The 22167-nt window shown below is 39.4% G+C and overlaps 2 protein-coding genes and 1 pseudogene across 3 annotated transcripts; 1 reads left to right on the top strand and 2 right to left on the bottom strand.

The window, feature by feature from the left end:
• Positions 1–2234: 2234 nt before the first annotated feature.
• LOC117134658 (dihydrofolate reductase) lies at positions 2235–2981 on the top strand. Of its 2 annotated transcripts, none has more exons than XM_033293040.1 (2): positions 2235–2402; positions 2452–2981. In XM_033293040.1, exons 1-2 carry the CDS (start codon positions 2323–2325, stop codon positions 2936–2938), a joined length of 567 nt encoding a protein of 188 aa, XP_033148931.1. In that variant the 5' UTR covers positions 2235–2322; the 3' UTR covers positions 2939–2981. The 2 variants fall into 2 exon arrangements, with proteins under 2 accessions (XP_033148931.1, XP_033148932.1); XM_033293041.1 differs by having other exon boundaries at positions 2242–2402; positions 2464–2981.
• On the bottom strand, positions 2947–3527 carry LOC117134659 (succinate dehydrogenase assembly factor 3, mitochondrial). The gene is made up of 3 exons (XM_033293042.1): positions 3378–3527; positions 3214–3323; positions 2947–3157 (listed from the first exon to the last, which is right to left on the bottom strand). Exons 1-3 carry the CDS (start codon positions 3457–3459, stop codon positions 2960–2962), a joined length of 390 nt encoding a protein of 129 aa, XP_033148933.1. The 5' UTR covers positions 3460–3527; the 3' UTR covers positions 2947–2959.
• Positions 3528–14838: 11311 nt separating this feature from the next.
• Positions 14839–20848, bottom strand: LOC108601240 (annotated as a pseudogene).
• Positions 20849–22167: the final 1319 nt, after the last annotated feature.

Genomic DNA, 22167 nt, shown 5'->3' with positions numbered 1-22167 from the left:
GAAGCCATCATGTCACATTACATCAAAAAGCGCAGCAGCCCAAGCCCAGCCAAGGCTGTGCTCAGCTGACGAGGGGGCTGGCCAAAACACAAAAATGGCCAAGCAAATCTCCAAGCCAGGCACAACACCCGACACAGCGCAGAGCTGGCCATGGAGCCAACAAAAAAAAACACACAACACACAAAAACAAATCCAGTAACCGCAGGCACAAAGAAACTAGGTGCAACGACTGAAGCGGGGAGGTGGGTAAACAGTTAACAGCAATGATAGTAATTTGTTGTAGCAGCAGCGGCAGTCAAATGAAATTGCTGCTAGCTAGAGAAAAACACAAGCAACAACAACACATGAGGGACAATAAGAGAATCTGAATAGCTGTGCCAGCTCTACCTAACACACACGCTCATTAACAATCGAGAACAAACAGCACTGCTCAATGGATCAAGCCATACTAACATACAGCATAAATTATAATATACATACAGATAGCAGCTCAGAATGCAACACTGAGCGCGCATGCCAAAAAAAAAAAAAAAAAAAAAAAAAAAAAAAAAAAAAAAAAAAAAAAAAAAAAAAAAAAAAAAAAAAAAAAAAAAAAAAAAAAAAAAAAAAAAAAAAAATAAAAAAAAAAAAAAAAAAAAAAAAAAAAAAAAAAAAAAAAAAAAAAAAAAAAAAAAAAAAAAATAAAAAAAAAAAACGAGCAGTGTAGCAGGCGGAGTTGCTCGCACAAAATATGTCGCCAAAAAAGCGAACGAATATGTATAAGTTTTTTTTATTTTATAATTTTTTTCTGACTTTTTATCGTGTTTTTTTGATTTTTTTTAATTTTTCTATTTGCCAATTTGATAATAAAAAAAAAAAAAAAAAAAAAAAAAAAAAAAAAAAAAAAAAAAAAAAAAAAAAAAATAATTAAAAAAAAAAAAAAAATAAAACCCAATTTTTTTCAGTGTATGAAAAAAATTGACTTAACGGCATCTTTGCTTGTTTTAGTGTTTTCGTATTATGTGTATTGGTGATTTGCTCTTCCCTATGCAAGCGTTTGGACGCCCCTGCTGTAAAGCATCGAGAATTTCGATTTTTATAAGGGAACCCATCGATAATAATGAAACAAAATTTACTTATATATTATTTTATATAGATTTAAATCTTAAATGGTGTATTAATATATGTAATATGTAAAAATTACTATCTATGATTACGGCTAAATTATAGTACAATTTTTATTTAAGTTTTAGCTTTAAAACCATCTAAAAACATTTGCCTCTTCGGCATTCAATCTTTGGTATATCAGAATTCAAATGTAAAGACTTCAGGTAAGTTATCCTATTCCTCTCACTCTCTCTTAAAATTGTTCGCATAACGATTAAGCTTTGATTTAATTATAGATAGTAACAATTTTTATTACCTTTAAATTTTTCAAACGAACTGGATTTTCTTATGTGAATTTTAAAGAGTATATACATATACATATATGATTTTCCATCGACACTCCCTTCAAATTCCTTAATATTTGCTTTCGTGTTTGCAATATTAACAGTGTTATGTGAACAGCAGAGAACAGATATTGTGGCACTTTTTAAGCACGGTAGACATGGTAGACGGGAAAACACGGGACAATATACGCACACAGACAGAATAAAAAATTGTGTGTGCGGCGCACAAACAAGGCACAAAACACACAGGAAAGACACAAGAAAAGGTCTGTGTGCTTTCAGCCACACGGAAACAAATGTTCGCAAACACAAAATGCGATCGGCTGGCATAAGCGAGAAACAATTTCGCTTGCTGTCTCGGTCAGTCTGCATTGGCAGCGACGCCGACGCGACAGCAGGTAACGAACCAGAAGCACACAGAAAACATACAAAAAAAATATTTTGACCTTTTTCTTGTGTTTTGCTTCGGAAAAGAATTGCCTGCGCACAAAATGCTGCTCAGATAATTTTATTCTACGCACGAGTAATTGCATTGCTCTCTAAATTTTCAGTTATATCAAAATAATTGCATAATTTTGTTTTTGCATTCTCTATTATTTATGATTTCAAATAGCAATTCCATTACATATACTCATGGGCAAATACTTTCGCATATAAAACTAGTTGATTATTTCATGCCTTAGCTTAATACGGATCGAAATCACTCGGGAAAATTAAAATAATATAAATAATCGATAAAAGAATTTTTAGTGGCAACACCACCCACAGCTCGTTATTATCCATGCCTCCGGTATTCCGATTTTGAGTCATCGATTTCAGATAAGATTCTACTTTTTGTTTTACTAGCCTGTGCTATACAAAATTGATTTGAAAATAATAATCAATTTTTTCAATGCTAAAGTATAATCTAATTGTGGCCGTTTGTGAAGACTTTGGAATAGGATTGAAGGGAGATTTGCCCTGGCATCTTAAGTATACATATATATGACTTCTCAAAAAAAAATTGGAATTGCTCGAATAGCGTTGCTTGCAGATCTGAGCTTAAGTACTTTAGCAGAACAACTAAGCTCAAAGGAAATCCCGCTAAGCGCAATGTCGTTATTATGGGTAGAAAGACCTACTTTGGGATTCCACCGAATAAGCGTCCATTGCCTGAGCGGGTTAACATTGTGCTTAGCACGACACTGAGTGCTGAGGACTTGCCTAAGGATGTGCTGCTATGTCGTAACTTGGACATAGCTATGCAAACTTTAGAGTCTGAAAAATGGATTGAAACAATCGAAAACGTTTGGATTGTCGGCGGCAGTAGAGTCTATGAGGAGGCTTTGGCGTCGCCACGCTGTCATCGTCTATACTTAACAAAAATAAAGGAGCACTTCAATTGCGACACGTTCTTCCCCAGTATACCAGAGAGCTTTTGTGAAATTCCAATAGACGATAAAACCCCACAGGGTATCCAAGAAGAGAAGGGCATTAAATACGAGTATAAGATATTAGAAAAACATTGAAATAAAATATACATAACTTTTTTATTTATGCCTATCACGCAAATCGTCTGCTGTTACTGTATCGCCGTTAAGTCCCTTAGCGGCCAGCATAAGTTCGTAAAGCTGCACTACCTGATCATCCTTTAACATTTCCACAGCCTCTGATTGTAGTTCTTCACCCAATTCACCTTTGGGTTTACCCCGCAGACCCAGTTGTTGTGTAATAGTGGAGGCATACCGCTGGAATCAAATATATGATAAATAAAGAGCATCTAATTTGTATTTCTAAATATTACAGCCCATTCTGTCATGAAGAGTTGCGATTCCATCGGATTGCATTTCAAATGCCGCCTGAATTCATCGCGCACATAGTTGTCGCCTAAGGATCGAAGTTCTCTTGGTAAACCTAATAGATATACTTTGCTTAATATTGGTTGTATGTGTATTTTGCAGGTTTTACCTCTGTGAAGTCTTAAAATAGTTTTGTACAGCAATCTAACGCGCTGTGGATGCGTTAATTGGCTTAATATTTTTGTTGACATAATTATAAAGTAGCATAAGTCGTATATACACACATATACCAATAGGAAACAATTGATAGTGGCGGTAGTGCCATCTATAGTTTTACATCTATCTCTTGAACCATTTACTTATCGCAAGTTTATGTTTGTTATCGGGGAGGCCACAGAAATCACTAGTAAAATTGTGTTCAGCTGAAAACATTTCAGCGCTTAGATTCCAAAGAGGTTTGAGTAATTTAATTTATTTTTTTAACTTTCAACTTGGCTTCTTAATTTATTTATTTTCATTTACTTTTAAAAAAAATATTGGTATAGGAAATAGATAAACAACTTACCCATTTAATTTTTGACGCAAAACCCATTCAAATTATTCAGCAACTCCAAATACAAAGCCTGACTGGCAAAATCGAGATCGGACCAGGTGGCACCACCGACAAAAGCTGACTTATTTGTTCAGTAAGCTGATTCGGCTAAATTGAATTAAAGCTAAATTCATGTTCAAGTAATTTCTGTGACACTTCTGTTTATATTTTAGCATATGCTGTGCCATAGGTTGTCGACGGCGGATATCGAAACGCGGTATTATGTTAGCAAAAGCGCCCTCTCACAGCAAAAGCTATGTACCATGTCAATATATATATATATCTATATAGTAAGATATCCATCTTCACAGCTATAATCAATACAATGCAATAGAATCATATTGAATATACATACATAAGTAAGCATAAACATAAGCCTAAAGTGAACTCATGCATAATATGATTCACGCGTAGTAATTACAAAAAACCATAAACAGCCCAACAAAATTAAAAGTGACAAAAACTAATTGTAAACAGGTCTAGTTACAAATGCACTTAAAAGTCTAAAGTCCAAATCAACGGAAATTGTGGCACTTTTTAAGCACAATGGTAGCACACACAAAAAACTAGTGCGAGACTATACGCACATAGACACAACGAAAAATTGTGTGTGCGGCGCACAAGCAGCGCACAAAACACCCAGAGAGATCCGAGAAAAGGTCCATTGTGTTGTAAGCCACAAGGAAGCAAGGGCAAAGGAAAAGTTCGCAAGGCCGATCGGCTGGCATATAAGCATAAGCAAGAAACAATATCGCTTGCTGTCTCGCTCTGTTTGCATTGGCAGCGGCGCCGACGCTACAGCAGGAAACAGAAGCAGAAGCACGCAGAAAACATACAAAAAATATTTTGACCATTTTCTTGTGTTGTGCTTCGGGAAAGAATTGTTTGCGCACAAAATGCTGCTCTGATAATTTTTTCTACGCACAAGTAATTGCATTGTGTTCTCATCCACAATTTCGCTTATGTGTGGAAGTACCACCATGGTGTACGCGCTGTGTTCTTAGGGTTGTGTGTACTCTTGCCGTTCTCTGGTGTGCATGCACCTGACTTCCCTTTTTCGCTACCAGTATGACGTTGCCGACGTTGCTGCCAGCGCAGACCGATTGCAAAGGTCTTTGGAATTAAAAAAATGTAAAATAAAAGTTTTGGTTGCTCTAGCTCTTATAGTTGCTGAGCAAGAATAGTGGGATCTACCGCCTTCTCCTTGTTACATACATGCACAATTTAATAATACCATATTCCAGTTTTTATAAAATTGATAAAGTGTAAAATAAAGATATAAGAAAATTATTTTATGTCTTTTAACGTTTTAGTATGGCTTTATTACCTTATGGCTTTATTACCTTTATTAATTATTATGGAGACCACCATAATATTTTGTGCCATTTGGCCGATATTGCATTGCTCGTGAAGACTACTGTTAGCATCGTTGTCCTGTTCTTGTAGGAGGTTGTTTGTTTGCTTTGTATTACATTTCGCTTTTAAGACCCCGCAGCTTATTACAGCTGACTAGTGTCTTCTTGCCATATTGTTCTCAAACTTCTTGAGTTTTACTGGAGAATAGACGCCATAAGTCATTTTCCTCCTCAACTGTCTTCCCTACAGAGAACAGGACGGTGCTGTGGATAGTACTGCACAGCTTAAGGAGTCTTAGGCCTTGTAACCTGACTTCACTTCCCGCACTCCTCATTGAGGAAAACTCCTATCGGGTTTAGAACCAGCCTAAGGTTGGCTAAGGAGTAGAGCGTAATCATCTTGATACAGCCAGGCCAGTCTTTGAACCTTGTGGAAGTTTTTCAGATGGGAGTTGTGGTTAGCCGGTTCCCACCACACTAACGCTCCGTAGTCTAAGATATCTAAGATTACTGACAGATATTTTGCCTCTCTTGATAGCTTAAGCTGCGTTCCTCCGAGTTTTGGAGGTTTGAAGGTCGGGATCTTATATTTTCGTGCGAACAGAACAATTTGGTTTTTTTTTTTATGGGTTGGCCCTAAGACCTTTTGCTCTGCCCAGCGCAGACTTTGACCAAATGCGTTTTCCATGGGCTCGCTGATTGTAGGCAAAAACTTGCCTGTCACCAGTAGAACTAGCTCATCCTCATAGGAATAAGGAAATGTACCCCGTTACGAGACATCCCCTGAAGATTTCCAAGAACCGGTCCGGCAGATTTGTAGGTATGGGACGACTTGATAGCCCAGATTATCTTCCCTTCAGTTATTATTTCATCTATTGGTCGATTACTATCCGTATTGAACTCGTTTGTGGGTTGAACCTGCCTTTTAGGCAACCTGGAAAGTAAGTCTTTATGATTAGCTGCAGAGACACCTGACTGTTCCTTACGAAATTTCCATTCATGTCACAAAGTAAAGCTGGTTTAACAGGAAATTTCGCTAGCAACCATCGAAGTCTGGACGCTTCCTGCTAGATCTTCGCAAAAGGCAACAAATGAGTTTCTTATGTCCTTTCTACATTTTGTTTTGTAAATTCTGAAACTGAGTCAATAGGCTTCCCAATCTGCCGGGCAGTTTTTGTCTTTGCTTTTTTTTTATAGAATCTTCTTGTATCATTTCTGATTTTTCCGAGTTCCACCACGTACTGTGGTGCGACTTTGGTGATCAGATTATAGGACAAGATTTGACAATAGCTCTACACAGGGCATCAGAGACTTTTTGGATAGCTATCTCGAATATTGGGATTTACTAACCGTTCCGCCGCGCGTTCTGGTAGGGTTTCGCCAACACACTGAGAAAATCTGTTCTTTTTGGTTTAGGGCAACTCGACCTCTGGAGACTAGCTTATTTCAAACACTGTCCTATAAATATCCGAAAAGGAGCTTTCGGGAGGTACGTGCCAATTATCTCCAGTGAGCAAATCACTGATCATTGCTAGAGTTATATGTATAACCTCTGCTCGGTTCTTATTGCGGAAAGTGGGATGTTTACCCCTATTACAGATTAATGAGCAGTGCGAACTTGAATTGCGGATGCCCGGTACGGGCCAGTTCTACCGTTCACATAGTGCAACAATTAGGTCTCCATTTCTGAAACAAGAAGAGAAGAGAACATTGAGAAGAAGAGAACATTCGGGTTCTAGACTTACCCGTAGCTTGCGGGACAAGGAAATGGTATTTGCAAGACTTCGGTCCACAAGCCCTTTTACCCACCATCCTGGGTTCCTGGATGAGAGCCACGTCTACCAGAGGGTAGAGACTTGTACATACGGCGCAGGAGGTCGACCAATGAAACTCTGGAGTGATGCACATTAATCTCCACCAGTTTGAGCTTCTTCAATCGGCTGCAAATCAGGACCAATACTTGACTATTAATCTTTGCCGTTTTCTTTGCCGCGAGCCAGCCTCTCGTAATCGTCTAGTAGCTTTTCTTACAGTCCTCGTTCGCTTGATCATATCCTATCAAGTGTAATTATATCGTCTTTTATTGGAGATGGAATCCATACTTTAATGGTTGTTCGCTTAGGAAGGTCCGCGGATACTGCGTCAATTTTAGCGCCGGGCCAAAATTCACCAAGGGTTGGATTGTGTCTGTTTTTGTTTCTTTTTCTTTCGAGTTACTAGACACAAAGTCATGAGCTTGCCTTGCTCACATGTTGTTTTTTATACACTTTGACATTTTTGTAAAAAATGAAAAAGGGTATTATGAAGTTGTGGAAATGTATGTAACAAAAAGAAGGAGGCGTGACAAACCCCACATGTATATATATTCTAGATTAGCAAGACAAACTGAGTCGATATAGCCATGTCCGTCTGTCCGTCCATCCGTCCGTCTGGGTGTTTGAGCAATTGTTTCTCAGCAACTATAAGACTAGTAGCAACAAAATTGGTATTTACCCAAGCCCAAACGCTTTTATTATATTTTTTTTTGATTACCTTAACTTTTTTTCGAAAACACTTACCCAAGTAAAGATGCCGTTAACTAAATTTTTTTCATACACTGAAAAGAAATAAGGCATCACTTACTTGTCCAAAGTTTGCGCAGGTAATGATCATTTCGTATGTCCAGTGCAAGCTGTTTTCATTTTTTTAGGTGCACGCATTTCGTCAAAGCAACAAAAAAGTATGCCCAAAAGTTTTCGACACAATAACAAACACATGAAAGTGTTGTTGTCACGCTTGCACAGTCGAGACAAGGCAACTACAAACCAGAGAGCGGCAATAGTGCACTCACTCTTAAAAACACTGTGCATACAACCCAGTACTACTGATACATATAAGCAATATAGTGCCCATTGAGCACATGAAATATTTTATGTGTCGCGAACATAGTGCACAAGAAAAAGGTTCGAAAAAGTGTTTTAAGTGTTTCAAGTGTTTCTACCTGCCTTCGCGGCGGCGTGCAGTCAGTGCTGACAGACTGCAATGGCTAAACACAAAGTAGTGACTGTGGAATGATCTTGGTAATAAATAAGTATTCAATTTCATATTACATCACGTTCACATGAAGTCACGTTCACATTAGATCACATGCATATATGTCAGCACTCTTGCAAACAAGCGAAATTATTTTACGTAAAGGGTTAGTCCAGTCAAACGTAGTTTCTTTTGCCTTGTCTTCTGACCACTTGAAACACTTGAAAAGTAGTTTCAAGTGCAAGTGGGTATATTGAGACATAAAATTTTTTTGTGTCCGAGTCAGTGCTAGCACTTCTTTTTCTACAGTGCAACCCTTGTGCGTAAAAATTGCCACTTTTGCCGTTCTCTGCTACAAACACATGAAACTGTTGTCGCTATGCTCGCACAGGCGAGACAAAACAAAAAATAAATTCGAAAAATTGTTTGTCTAATTTGCATTGGCATATGGACGAAGCACGTAAATACATATATATACACGCATTTGCTCTTCCTATACTGAAGAGCAATTACAAAAACAAATGAGTACACTGAGCATAGGTCTTAGACGCTCCTGCTTTAAGACATTATATGCAACTTTTTCGTTTACTTGGACTGATTACGTACATCAGAATATGAAATCTGTCATTTTTTAATTTTTTAATTATTTAGTTATCACTAGAGTACAATGAATTTCATACTAACTGTCTCACAGTACCCGCTCATTTCAAATACAATATTCTTATACAACAATCTTCGACATACATATACTTATGAAATCACTCAGCTAGAGAGATCCGACGGATGAGTTATTTTAAGTCTTTGGCTGGCAAAAACCCCCCAATTGAACCTTCCACAAGGGTGCCGGCTGGGCAATAAAAAACGTTTTGCCATGGGCATCTTGCATGTTGTCACCCAGGCACTAAGGTCTAGCGCCAACGTTCCCTGATGAGGGGGCGCTACTACTTAGGGGTGCCTGGCGGTGAGCATAAAACGATATGTGTGATTCGTAGAAACAAATTTATCAACAAGGAGGAAAAGAAGGACGTAACATGGGCTGGGTTGTCCAAATGTCGGTGGGAGCAGTAGCTGCTACCACTAAGCATACAACACTTTATGCTTAGTGCTGCTACTCTACCCCTCTGCGTGTCGACAGCGGCAACACCTCTACCATGGTTGGAGCAGGCCATGGTAGTTGTACAGCTACTGCCAGTAAACTACAACGCAACGTTGTCGTCGAAACAGACGCAGTCTGCAAAGACCAAACGGGTGCGGGTACCTCACAGCAGGACAGGCTCTTAAAGTCAAAAGAAGCCTTAAGGGCCAAAGCTAAATACAAGGCGGCGCTTAAGGTCAAGGGCCGGTTCAAGAACCTCACCCCAGAAGAGAGGAGTCGGTTGGCCTGGGCCGAGTCTACGAATGCAGAGAGCCAAAAATTGTACACAGAGAAGCACCATGGCATAGCAATCACAAGACATACGCGCACACACAACACAATGCAAGGCGCACACGCGCATCCACAAGACACGGCAGGTAAACTACCGACAGGGATGCCGGATGTCTGTAAACTAAATCATGTGAGATCGACATTAATATAAAATGTCTAGCCGCTGACCTTTTATTTTACTCATGAAATTTATTGTTTATGTAAAAGGTCTGTGATAATTTTGTTGTCTTTAGCTCATTAAGTGAGTTTTAAGTTAAAACTTTTAACGCAAATTTCTCCCTTTATAACAAACATCGATGTGTCCATACATCGATGTTTCTGCACCTCTGGGTGATACCTATATTTATTTACTTTCAGGGCGTAAGAAATCGTTGTATCGTTGAAAACATCGAAAATATGATTAAAAACAAGCAATGAAAGAATTCGTTTAAAATTTAATAATTGCAACGTTTTTTTTTTTTTGCAGATTTTGTATCTTTTGTAATTTGAGTAATTTTTATAAAAAAAATTATTTCTTAAAAAAATTACATTGATAAAACCAATACAAATTATAATAATAGGGAATTTATTTCCTAAGATAAGAATAATAATAAAAAATAATATCAAATGATTCCTTTTTTTTAACTTTTCTGTTTTTATTGAGTGTTTTCATAAATTGAGACTAACAATAAGAATACAAATCTTATAATTGAACATTCTCTTTTCAACTGTTTTAGAATTGCACGTGCCTAGATTCTATCGCGGGTTGTTAGGTCGTAACAGCCTTGTTAGCCATCGCGCGATGGACTTAGGACAGTATATTTCATTGTGTTCAGCTATTACATCTCTGATTGGGTGCCCCGGTAATAGTTCTAATGATCTTTGACTGAGCTCTCTGGAGCTGGCGTTCCTCCATAGTTGGAGCCATAGGTCCAGAAAGGCTTAAGTTCGCAATGTAGAGCAGGACCTTATATTCAAGACTGAGAGAATACCGAGCGTTGATAAGCTATTGTTGGCTATTGGCTTTTAGTCTTAGGTGTGTTCTCTTGGCTTCGATGAGCCTACGCCATGTGAGTTTTCAGTCGAGATGTACTCCAAGATACGTTACTTCGCTTGCTTGCGGGAGTGCGGAATTATTTAGTGTGAGCGGTGGGCAATTATGCCTGCTTTGGGTAAGCTTAACATGCTTTCGTTTACTTTTATTCGCCAGTCAGAAAGCAATTCTTCAACTTTGACCATATGAACAGCCAATTGCGCTAATGCATGCATAGGACACCTGAGAATAGATATATCTTCAGCAAAGATGGATGTTATTAGTCGTCTACTTGTTGGAATATCAGCTGTGTTAAGTACATATAGGGTTGGTCCATGTACGCTGCCTTTCGGAACTTCAGCTTCAATCGTGTAGTCGTCACGTACATCAGAAATACACTGCGAATTTCTTGTTATATAGATAGGACTCTAATAGTTTGTGTGTATTATTAGAAAGCTAGGAAGCCAAACTATATCGAATGCTTGGGAAACATCTAAAAATATTGCAGTGCAATATTCTCGGTTTTCGAATATGCTCCTTATTTCAGATGTTATGCGATTGACCTGCTCGATAGGGCCGTGTTTGCACGAAACCCAAATTGATGTCTTGGGATTTTGTAATGGGATCTTAGATATGGATTTATTCGGGTCAGCACGAATTTTTCAAAGAGTTTTGATAGAAATGATAGCAGACTTATGGTGTCATTAAAAAGCTGCGCGATAGTGCAAAGTGTATTATATGGGAGCTCAATAATCATAATCATAATCATTTTTGGCCCCAAAATAGACCAAATAGACCCATTTGGTCGAAGCCCGATTTTTTCGTATTTGGGCAGAATTCTATTAGCTCTTGTTGAATCTGAGAGTCATTTGTTAGTGTCGGTAGTGAAAATGCATTTGTGGCAGAATTTGGCTGAAACACCATTTCATGGTGTTCTACAAATGTTCTGGCTCTGTGTGCATCACTGCGGGCCCAGGCATCACGGTTTCTGTTGGTGAGCTTAACACAGTGAAGATCATAGTTGCTGTATTTACCGACGTTGGGTATTTGCTTATTGTTGCTTTAACGCTTTGAGCATGCGGGAGGCGTCTTTTAACTTTTGATGTGCGTACGGCGAACTGTGAGACTGCCATTCTCGTCGTAGGCATCGCATTTCGAGAACGAAATGCTCTATTTGTTGACTTGTCTTCTTTTGTGCAGTGCCCGCAATGCGGGCGCGGTGACCAAATAGGACTCCAGTGTGTTGATGTGTTGATCTTCAACGTTGAGTACTGGATTTAGTTCAATGTGTGAACTTATATATTTCAATAGCAGATCCATTTGGTTTTATGTGAGGTCAGCTTAATCGCTTGATCTTCGGTAACTGTATGGCCGATTAAATTTGGAAAGGTGAGTGGTCGGATGAGAGATCCGAAAGGCTTTCGGCGCTAATCAAGTTTCGAGGTATTTATTTGGTGATTACGACGTCCACTAAATCGGGCAGTTTGGTTTGGTCTGTTCGCCAATATGTTGGTCTGCCGGGGGATCCCCAATGGGTGTGATTTGTATGCTATGAAATGGTTTCCTAGAGAGTCGTGGAAGCGAGGGGGCAATATACTGCGGCTAGAGTAAGTTGGTTACCACTATCCAGTTTTATTCTAACTGTTGTGACTTGTAGATAATTTTCTGCAAGTTCTTTGTAGCGGTGGTGCTTAACACGGTTTCTACCAGTTCCGTCCCTCCGTGTGGTTTACATTCGGGATGGTTAGTTGCGTAGAATGTGTAACCTCTTAAATTTATGTTATATTTGGTTGTCAGATGTGTTTCTAGTAGCAGCATAACGTCAATATGTTTATCGAGGAGGAATTGAGAGAACTCAAGCTTATGCTGTGAAACGCCATTAGCATTCCACGTAGGGAAGCCATTGATTATTTGGACTGATGTGATACTAACATTTGTATCACGAGGCTCTGATCTAATGCGTAATTAGATCTTGTATAGTTGTCCGCATGAAGGACATGAACTCCATAATGCTTTGCTGTAAGCTAGAGAACAGTGGCTTAAAGTTGTTTTGTTGATGCTCCATTAATCATTTGTCATTTTTATCTCTGAGTGAGGTGCTTTTATAGCGATGTATTTGAGGCAGGTGGCTCCATTCCAGATTTTCAAGCACTTGCATATGTTACAATTTTCCTTGTTGAGGTTACGAAGACAAGCGAAGATCTGGTTGCTTTCGATAGAAAGATATATGGGTGTAATTTAGATGGTGTAAGCCGTACGTTTGCGGAGCGCGGCGTAGTTATTCGCTGGTGGATTTGACTTTTCAACTCCTTATACATGGGTCAATCTCTGTAATTAGCTGTGTGATTTACATCGCAGTTCTGCACTTTTTTGAGCTAGAATCATTTCTGCTTGCTGGGTAGTGTACACAGTATACTTTCTTGAGAATTAATTTATTGCACAGGGCTGTTACGTTTATGTGATTCTTCTACATTGATTCCACGATGCAGTAGAAACTGAAGTTTATACTTCATATTTCTTAAGAGAATTGTTGTTCTACCTTGAAGAGCGGTTGAGGCTTCATATCCTCGTTTAATATGTTGAAGACTGTTTTAGCGTTAAAGAGTTTATCTTGTAGCGCCTGAGATATATTTGCAGGTGTTACATCTGATTCTATGCCTTTTAAGGCCACTTAAAAGCCCTTACTTACTTAGGTGGCCATAACAACCCGTTATCGGGCTACGGCCGACCTCAAAAACTCCCTCCAGGCGCCTCTGCTTTGAGCGCGCCTTCTCCAATTCTCAACCCCAAGTGTGGATAGGTTCTCCTCCACTTGGTCCTTCCATCGGAGGCGAGGTCGTCCCCTTCGTCGTCCTTCGTTCGCTTTCGCTTCATATATCTTTCTCGCTGGAGCTTCTTCGTCCACGCGTACGACATGTCCGAGCCAGCGCAAACGTTGTATTGTAATTCGCTGGACAACGTCGATTTCGCCGTATAGCTCATACAGCTCATGGTTTATACGAATGCGAAAGTCGTCCCCAACACGAACGGGACCGAAGATCTTGCGGAGAATTATTCTCTCAAACACTCCAAGAGCAGCTGCATCTGTCGGTGACATCACCCAAGCTTCTGCGCCATACAGAAGCACGGGTATTATGAGCATCTTGTAGAGCGTTATTTTTGTCGAACGAGAGAGAGCTCTGATACACACTTGCTTACTTAGCCCAAAGTCAAAGTCATTTCCCATAAGTTTGCTCACTCTTCGCCCCCTAGGTGGGGCGCCGGAATCCAATGGTCCTTTCAGCGGCAGAGCGCATGGAGTGTGATATGTGCGCCAAAATTCCGCTAGCATCATCAGGTAGGGAGTCTGGTTGGTGAAGCAATTCCGAGAGGTGCGTGGTATAGGCCTCGGCTGACTGTTGTGATTGCAATTTAGCGACGTACAGCTTTCGTTGAGCACTGGACCATACGTTCTCCGCAATGCATAGCCGCATGCGTATCTTGGCTGCAACAAGATAGTGGTCGGAGTCAATGCAGACTCCACGAAACGTACGAACGTCTTTTAATTAATATTGTCGTTTACATGCTTGGATAATTTTCTATAGCTGTCTGCCGACTTCGTTTGAATCATAATTTTTCATGAATATTACCCCGTACAACGGAAATTAAGTGAAAGTTGTCCGTTCCAATGAGCTCTATAGTTTTCTTCACAAGGGTACTAGAGCTTTTCTCTCGTATATCTTCTTCAGGCAGCAGATCATCAAAGTAGTCTGCTAGAATTAAAAATCTATTGTTGTTAAGTTTCGCTGCGAAAAGAGCCGGAGTTCGTCTTGCTCACGCTGTCTTTGCTTACGAATGTCACTTTGGTTCATCTTTTTACCTTTTGATTTATTTTATGCTAGACTTGTAAGGCTTATATATTTTTCCGGAGTCTTATAAAAAACACGTTGGCATGCGACGATTATTGCAGCGCTAAGATTATTTTGACATTGTTAAAAGTAGCTTAATTGTTATAATACAATTTCTAAGGTCTTTTTGTACTTCATGGAGATATATCGTTCACCCGGTTATTGTTTTTTCATGAAATAGCAATACGTTAACCGCGTTTGAGAGTTTCTTACTTAGAATTTCCCCAACTTTGCTATGGAATACATCATCGATAATATCGAATTTACCAATTAACCTGTTTTTGCACTTATATCGTACATGCCAAATATTTGAAAATAAAACACTTGATTGAAATTTTTCCTTTTTTTTTTTAGCCATATTTGTAAATTACATACATATAAATAGATCGTACTGTACTACTAATATGTACTATATTTTTTAGGTACGATTACTCTGGTCCTTTTAGTAACCAATAGGTCTCCATATCACCTTTGCCCTTTACTTTAACAAAGCCGCGTGCTTCCACCTTATATCCCACCTCGCGCACCTTTAAGGCTGTGTAATTCGATAATTATATCTTCCAAGAATCACAGCTACTCTCCATGCGCGAAGCAGTGTTAACAGTGTCCCCAAATAAGCAATAACGAGGAACTTTTAAACCTACCACACCAGCCACCACTGGACCCGAATTAATGCCCACACGAATAGCTACATCTGGCAAATCCTGTGATTTTACCTTCTTCATTACACGCAGTGCCATATCACAGGCGTGCTCAGCATGCAAGGGATTGATATCGGGTGCCCCCGATACAGCCATGTAGACCATACCTACGGTTTCGACTTTGTATATAAATGGGGATATAATCTCTTCGTCCAGCGCAGAAAATACTTTGTTCAGTGTAGTTACTGCTTGCATTGCTTCCTGGATATTATTTGATCCGCTATCGCAAATATTTAAGACTTCTATGAAAATGACGGAAACTTTATCAAAACTTTGACAAACATGTTCCTGACCCATCCGCATACGCTCCGCAATAGGGCGAGGTATCATGGAATAAAGGAGCTCATCGCCTTGTGTCTTCCATGAATCAGCCAGTTCCAATGACTTCTCCAACTCATCGGATCGTTGCTCTTCCTTTTCAAATAGCATTTCCAGCTTGGAACAATGTTGCCAGCCAGCCATAACAAGCTCACGGCTGAGGCCATGAGGATTTAGATCATTGAGGTACAATCCAATACCATGTAGCTCATCCAAATTTTCTATCAAGGGGCTGCATAGGAATATAATTGAGTCCACATCTTTGATGTAAAACATTTGCCCTTTAAGCAAAATAGACCGTAAGCCTTCTGAAAGTCGACGCTTTACTGACTCTGATCCAATTTCCTTAAGTGTTGCAGTCGCTTTTTCTTCATCCTGAAGCTCTTGAGCATTAGTTAAAGTCATTTTCTGAGCTTCGTTTAAACTCACATTGTCAAAGATGTCAATGTCCAGTTTTAAAGCAGCATCATAAGCAGCCCGGCAATGTCCAGTTCGTATGAGCATCTTGTAGAGCGTTATTTTTGTCGAACGAGAGAGAGCTCTGATACACACTTGCTTACTTAGCCCAAAGTCAAAGTCATTTCCCATAAGTTTGCTCATATCGTCGGGTCACCCTTCTTCAGCACAAGACAAAGGACACTGAGATTCCAATCATCGGGCATGCTTTCCGTTAGCCATATTTTGCAGAAGAGCTGATGCATGCACCTTATCAGCTCTTCGCCCCCGGTCTTAAACAACTCTGCTGGCAGTCCATTTGCGCATTACAGCGACTCGGACCTCACTCTGGCTAGGTGGAAGTACGTCCACCTTATCGTTGATTGGTGGTATCGGGCTGCTTTCTCCAATTGCGGAATGTGTGTCGTCATCGTATGCAATCAGTTTGAAGAAATGTTCCCTCCTTATCTCAGTGACAACTGCGTATCTGTAACCAGATTTCCATTCTCGTCGCGGCAGTTCGATGCTCCGGTCTTGAAACCCTGGGTCAGACGGTTGACCTGTTGGTAGAATTTTCGAACATCATTTCGAACATCCAGCACGCTTGAGGCATGCCTTCCGTCTATCACAACGTGATCAATTTAGTTTCGTGTTTGTTGATCAGGTGACAGCCAAGTGGCCTTGTGAATGTCGAGGTGCTGAAATCTGGTGCTACTAATTACCATGTTTCACGCCGCGGCAAAGTCGATCAGCCTTAGACCGTTGTTCGAGGTGGTCTCGTGGAGGCTGAACTGCCCGACAGTGGGGCTAAAGATGCGTTCTCGACCAACCTTTGCGTTGAAATCCCAGAGGATGATCTTCACGTCGTGGGTTGGGCAGCGGTTATAAATTTCATCGAGTCTCGCATAGAACGCGTCCTTAACGGCATCGTCATTCTCCTCCGTCGGGGCGTGCGCGCAAATTAGGCTAATGTTGAAGAACCTAGCTTTGTCACGGATTGTAGCTAGCCTTTCATTCACTGGTGTGAACCAGTGTGTGTTACAAGCCCTTGCTGCTTTTTAATTGATACGTGTGAAAGTTAATTTTAATGTCGTTAAGAACCTTCGATAATATTCTATGGCTGTCTTCCGACTTCGTTGAACTTTTGTTTCATGAATATTACCCCGTACAAGGGGAATTATGTGAAAGTTGTCCGTTCCAATGAGCTCTATAATTTTCTTCACAAGGGTACTAGAGCTTTTCTCTCGGATATCTTCTTCAGGCAGCAGATCATCAAAGTAGTCTGCTAGAATTTAAAATCTATTGGTGTTGTTAAGTTTCGCTGCAAAAAGAGCCGGCGTTCGTCTTGCTCACGCTGTCTTTGCTTACGAATGTCACTTTGGCTCATCTTTTTACCTTTTGATTTATTTTTGAGGATGATCCTATAATAGATTTCATATTCTCTACTCTGTGTATAAATTTTATACTACTTAGATTATAAAATAATGAATATTTGTGCATCAATACTGTTTTCCAACTTCGCGTCCACCTTCTACTAATAAGATATACACACATACATATATTATTCATTTTGCAATTTAAAAAAAAGAACGAATTAAAGTTGAACTTAGCTTATTCATATGAACTTCTTATATGAATATCTTGTCTAAGGCATCGCAATAACAAGCACATGAAATATAGTTTTCGCTCCTGCGAACTCTTTCCTGCTTCGTTTGCATAGACGTCTTGGCGCGTCAGCAAGTGCATTCGGCTATCAATATGTAAAATTTAAATCTGAATATTTCCAAAGTTAACTACCTGATCGTTTTAAAATTTACGCGTTGGTCGCTAAAAAAAATTGAAAAGGGTATCTTAAAGTTGTGAAAATGTAAGTAAATCGCAGAAAAAATCATATCATCGCTCAAAAAGTATAGAGAATCAGAAAAACCAACCAAGTTTGGAGACTATAAGATCTGAAGATATAAAATATGGTATGTAGATACTCCACTTAGAATATTTTATTTTGCGGGAAAGGAAATGAAAAGATTTCAAAAACACGAGGCTGTATTTATGTGTTTTTAATTTTTAATTAGTTTTAATTACGTTTCCCGCTAAAAAAAATATTCTAAACACCTTATTCTTAGCAAATATGTTTATGCTTTAATGGCACTCAGCTTAGGAAATTTGTATACTATAGATTTATTTATGAAAGTGTAGTAGAAAAACCGTTAGATATGATTTCAGCGCAAACGTTAACACAATTGTATTAGGTGTATGTAAATGTGTGTTTGATTTTGCTGTGAATTCTATGAACATGTGCATCAGAGAACGGCAGGGGGGGAACTTTTTTGACACCATGGTGGCATTCAAAAATCATGGGTATGGGTAAATACGCACTCACACAACACAAATACGATTCAAGTGGTTCAAGTGCAAGTGGGTATATTGAGACATACAATTTTTTTGTGTCCGAGTCAGTTCTTGCACCTCTTTTTCTACAGTGCAACCCTTGTGCGTAAAAATTGCCACTTCTGCCGTTCTCTGGTACTTAAGTCATAGCTGGGTCTTGTAAAGTGCCGATAATCAAGGGCAAAAGAAAATGTGCGCGCTCACAAAATACGATCGGCAGGCATATAAGCATAAGCGAGAAAAAATCTTGCTTGCTGTCTCGCTCTGTCTGCACTGGCAGCCGCGCCGACGCGACAGCTGATAGCGAAACAGAAGCACGCAGAAAACACAAAAATATTTTGACCTTTTTCTTGTGTTTTGCTTCGGGAAAGAATTGCCTGCGTACAAAATGCTGTTCAGATTATTTTTTCTACGCACAAGTAATTGCATTGTGGTCTCATCCACAATTTCGCTTGTGTGTGGCAGTACGCGTTGTGTTTTTAGGGGTGTGAGCACTCTGGCCGTTCTCTGATATGTACATACATACATGTCATTTAAGTAAATTAAATTACCTTTTCAAGCAAGTAGAAACTTTTATGAACTACAAATTTTACATTGCTGAAAATAACTAATCTCTAGCCAAAGTCTTAGAGATTTTAAAATGAGCTCGAATGAAAACAGTTGGGGATAATTTGGAGATGGTTTGACGTTGCAACGAGCTTGTTTGAAATTTTGTGTCACCCTTGTACACATACATATGTACATATGTACTATACACTTTTTGTAACATACTATATTGAATATAACGAACAAATTTTGTGTGTGCATTGCTTTTTTATTTTCTTTATCCGGGTACCTGATCTGTTTGCCAAACTTAGTATATACACCCACACATACATACATACTCACACACACAATGTGGTTTCGCTCCCATTTAATACTTAACTTTTAGCTGGGACGTTGTGGCGCTTTCAGCATCAGTTGTTGAACTAATTCAATTGGCGTCTAACGGTTCATCCGTAAAAGGGTGATTTGTATTTATGTTATCGGGCTACGGCCGACCTCTAAAACTACCCTCCAGGCGCCTCTGCTTTGAGCGCGCCTTCTCCAATTCTCAACCCCAAGTGTGGATAGGTTCTCCTCCACTTGGTCCTTCCATCGGAGGCGAGGTCGTCCCCTTCGTCGTCCTTCGTTCGCTTTCGCTTCATATATCTTTCTCGCTGGAGCTTCTTCGTCCACGCGTACGACATGTCCGAGCCAGCGCAAACGTTGTATTGTAATTCGCTGGACAACGTCGGTTTCGCCGTATAGCTCATACAGCTCATGGTTTATACGAATGCGAAAGTCGTCCCCAACACGAACGGGACCGAAGATCTTGCGGATAATTATTCTCTCAAACACTCCAAGAGCAGCTGCATCTGTCTGTGACATCACCCAAGCTTCTGCGCCATACAGAAGCACGGGTATTATGAGCATCTTGTAGAGCGTTATTTTTGTCGAACGAGAGAGAGCTCTGATACACACTTGCTTACTTAGCCCAAAGTCAAAGTCATTTCCCATAAGTTTGCTCATATCGTCGGGTCACCCTTCTTCAGCACAAGACAAAGGACACTGAGATTCCAATCATCGGGCATGCTTTCCGTTAGCCATATTTTGCAGAAGAGCTGATGCATGCACCTTATCAGCTCTTCGCCCCCGGTCTTAAACTTGAAGACATCCATAATATGTGTTCCAATAAAGCACTTAGGATTAACTCCTGGATTGTGCAAAATCCATGTTTCTATAATTTTTTCACCCGCCAATGTTATTTTCATGTCATGATTTAGAACAAATGTGAAGGGAAAGAGCTCTAAGAACACATTTAGATTTACAGAAGGCAATCTTCAGTTGCGTTGGATGAGCCACAATATTAACTCGATTCGACATGTAATCTCGATTATCAAAATCCAGACGATACTTAACTATGACCGTTAGTGGTCCTTCAGTAAGTTTAATGGGTTCCAGCTGTTCCACCGCATATGTCGTTCTGACTCTCAATAACATAGGCAGTCACATCTAAGCCATAAAATTCTTTTGCCACCTCCGTCATCTGTCCGATTAGATACTTAGACATACCAGTGCGACCACTTCGATATAAGATAACTGCACCGTTATCATCCATACTCGTTAATTGCATGCTAGGCGATTTCATTTTGGGATATGTAAATTTCATCTGCACATGTATATTATCAATGGATTGCAAGAAATCGCAAAAATAACGGCCTGTTGATCGTATCATCTTATCATAGCCAAAATTACTAAAAAATCGTACGAAGCATTTCCCAAAAAAGATCATGCAAAAGTCAAATGATTGTCCCGTACAAGCGGACAATGCTTGGGCAAAGTCTGGCATTAGCTTATCGGGATATATCTGATGTGTTTTAAAACTATTATGCTTGCAGTCAACAATTTGGCAAATTTTTTTCCAAGTCTCCAAACCACATTCCTCTTGTATACATATAATGCTGTTACGCTTTCATACAGCATGCCATACATGATGCCTGTAACTATAACTTATTCTACGCACTTTGGGTGTTTAATGGGCGTGTTCGGGGCCCCGTGTGTGCTCAAACTGTTGTCAGTAGGTGTCCTGTAAGGAGCAATTTTTATAAGCCTATAATTAGATAGCTGAATTAGCCTTAAAAGTGTGGTGTGCATTCGGCTATCAATATGTAAAATTTAAATCTGAATATTACCTGATCGTTTTAAAATTTACGCGTTGGTCGCTAAAAAAAATTGAAAAGGGTATCTTAAAGTTGTGAAAATGTAAGTAAATCGAAGAAGAAATCATATCATCGCTCAAAAAGTATAGAGAATCAGAAAAACAAACCAAGTTTGGAGACTATAAGATCTGAAGACATAAAATATGGTATGTAGATACTCCACTTAGAATATTTTATTTTGCGGGAAAGGAAATGAAAAGATTTCAAAAACACGAAGCTGTATTTATGTGTTTTTAATTTCTAATTAGTTTTAATTACGTTTCCCGCTAAAAAAAAAATATTCTAAACACCTTATTCTTAGCAAATATGTTTATGCTTTAATGGCACTCAGCTTAGGAAATTTTTATACTATAGATTTATTTATGAAAGTGTAGTAGAAAAACCGTTAGATATGATTTCAGCGAAAACGTTAACACAATTGTATTAGGTGTATGTAAATGTGTGTTTGATTTTGCTGTGAATTCTATGAACATGTGCATCAGAGAACGGCAGGGGTGGAACTTTTTTGACACCATGGTGGCATTCAAAAATCATGGGTATGGGTAAATACGCACTCAAACAACACAAATACGATTCAAGTGTTTCAAGTGCAAGTGGGTATATTGAGACATACAATTTTTTTGTGTCCGAGTCAGTTCTTGCACCTCTTTTTCTACAGTGCAACCCTTGTGCGTAAAAATTGCCACTTCTGCCGTTCTCTGGTACTTAAGTCATAGCTGGGTACTTGTAAAGTGCCGATAATCAAGGGCAAAAGAAAATGTGCGCGCTTACAAAATACGATCGGCAGGCATATAAGCATAAGCGAGAAAAAATCTTGCTTGCTGTCTCGCTCTGTCTGCACTGGCAGCCGCGCCGACGCGACAGCTGATAGCGAAACAGAAGCACGCAGAAAACACAAAAATATTTTGACCTTTTTCTTGTGTTTTGCTTAGGGAAAGAATTGCCTGCGTACAAAATGCTGTTCAGATTATTTTTTCTACGCACAAGTAATTGCATTGTGGTCTCATCCACAATTTCGCTTGTGTGTGGCAGTACGCGTTGTGTTTTTAGGGGTGTGAGCACTCTGGCCGTTCTCTGATATGTACATACATA

Source organism: Drosophila busckii, chromosome 2R, assembly GCF_011750605.1.
Source record: "Drosophila busckii strain San Diego stock center, stock number 13000-0081.31 chromosome 2R, ASM1175060v1, whole genome shotgun sequence".
Taxonomy (NCBI): domain Eukaryota; kingdom Metazoa; phylum Arthropoda; class Insecta; order Diptera; family Drosophilidae; genus Drosophila; species Drosophila busckii.
Note: the sequence above shows the minus strand (reverse complement) of the source record. Positions and strands in the feature narration are given on the sequence as shown.

Bases quoted from the DNA above. Each gene is read 5' to 3' on its own strand.
- LOC117134658 (XM_033293040.1), top strand. From the start codon at position 2,323: ATGCTAAAGTATAATCTAATTGTGGCCGTTTGTGAAGACTTTGGAATA. The intron at 2,403-2,451 runs GTATACATATAT...TTGCTCGAATAG, and splicing joins GATTTGCCCTGGCATCTTAA to CGTTGCTTGCAGATCTGAGC.
- LOC117134659 (XM_033293042.1), bottom strand. From the start codon at position 3,459: ATGTCAACAAAAATATTAAGCCAATTAACGCATCCACAGCGCGTTAGA. The intron at 3,324-3,377 runs GTAAAACCTGCA...TATATCTATTAG, and splicing joins TATTTTAAGACTTCACAGAG to GTTTACCAAGAGAACTTCGA. The intron at 3,158-3,213 runs GTAATATTTAGA...ATTTGATTCCAG, and splicing joins TCTTCATGACAGAATGGGCT to CGGTATGCCTCCACTATTAC.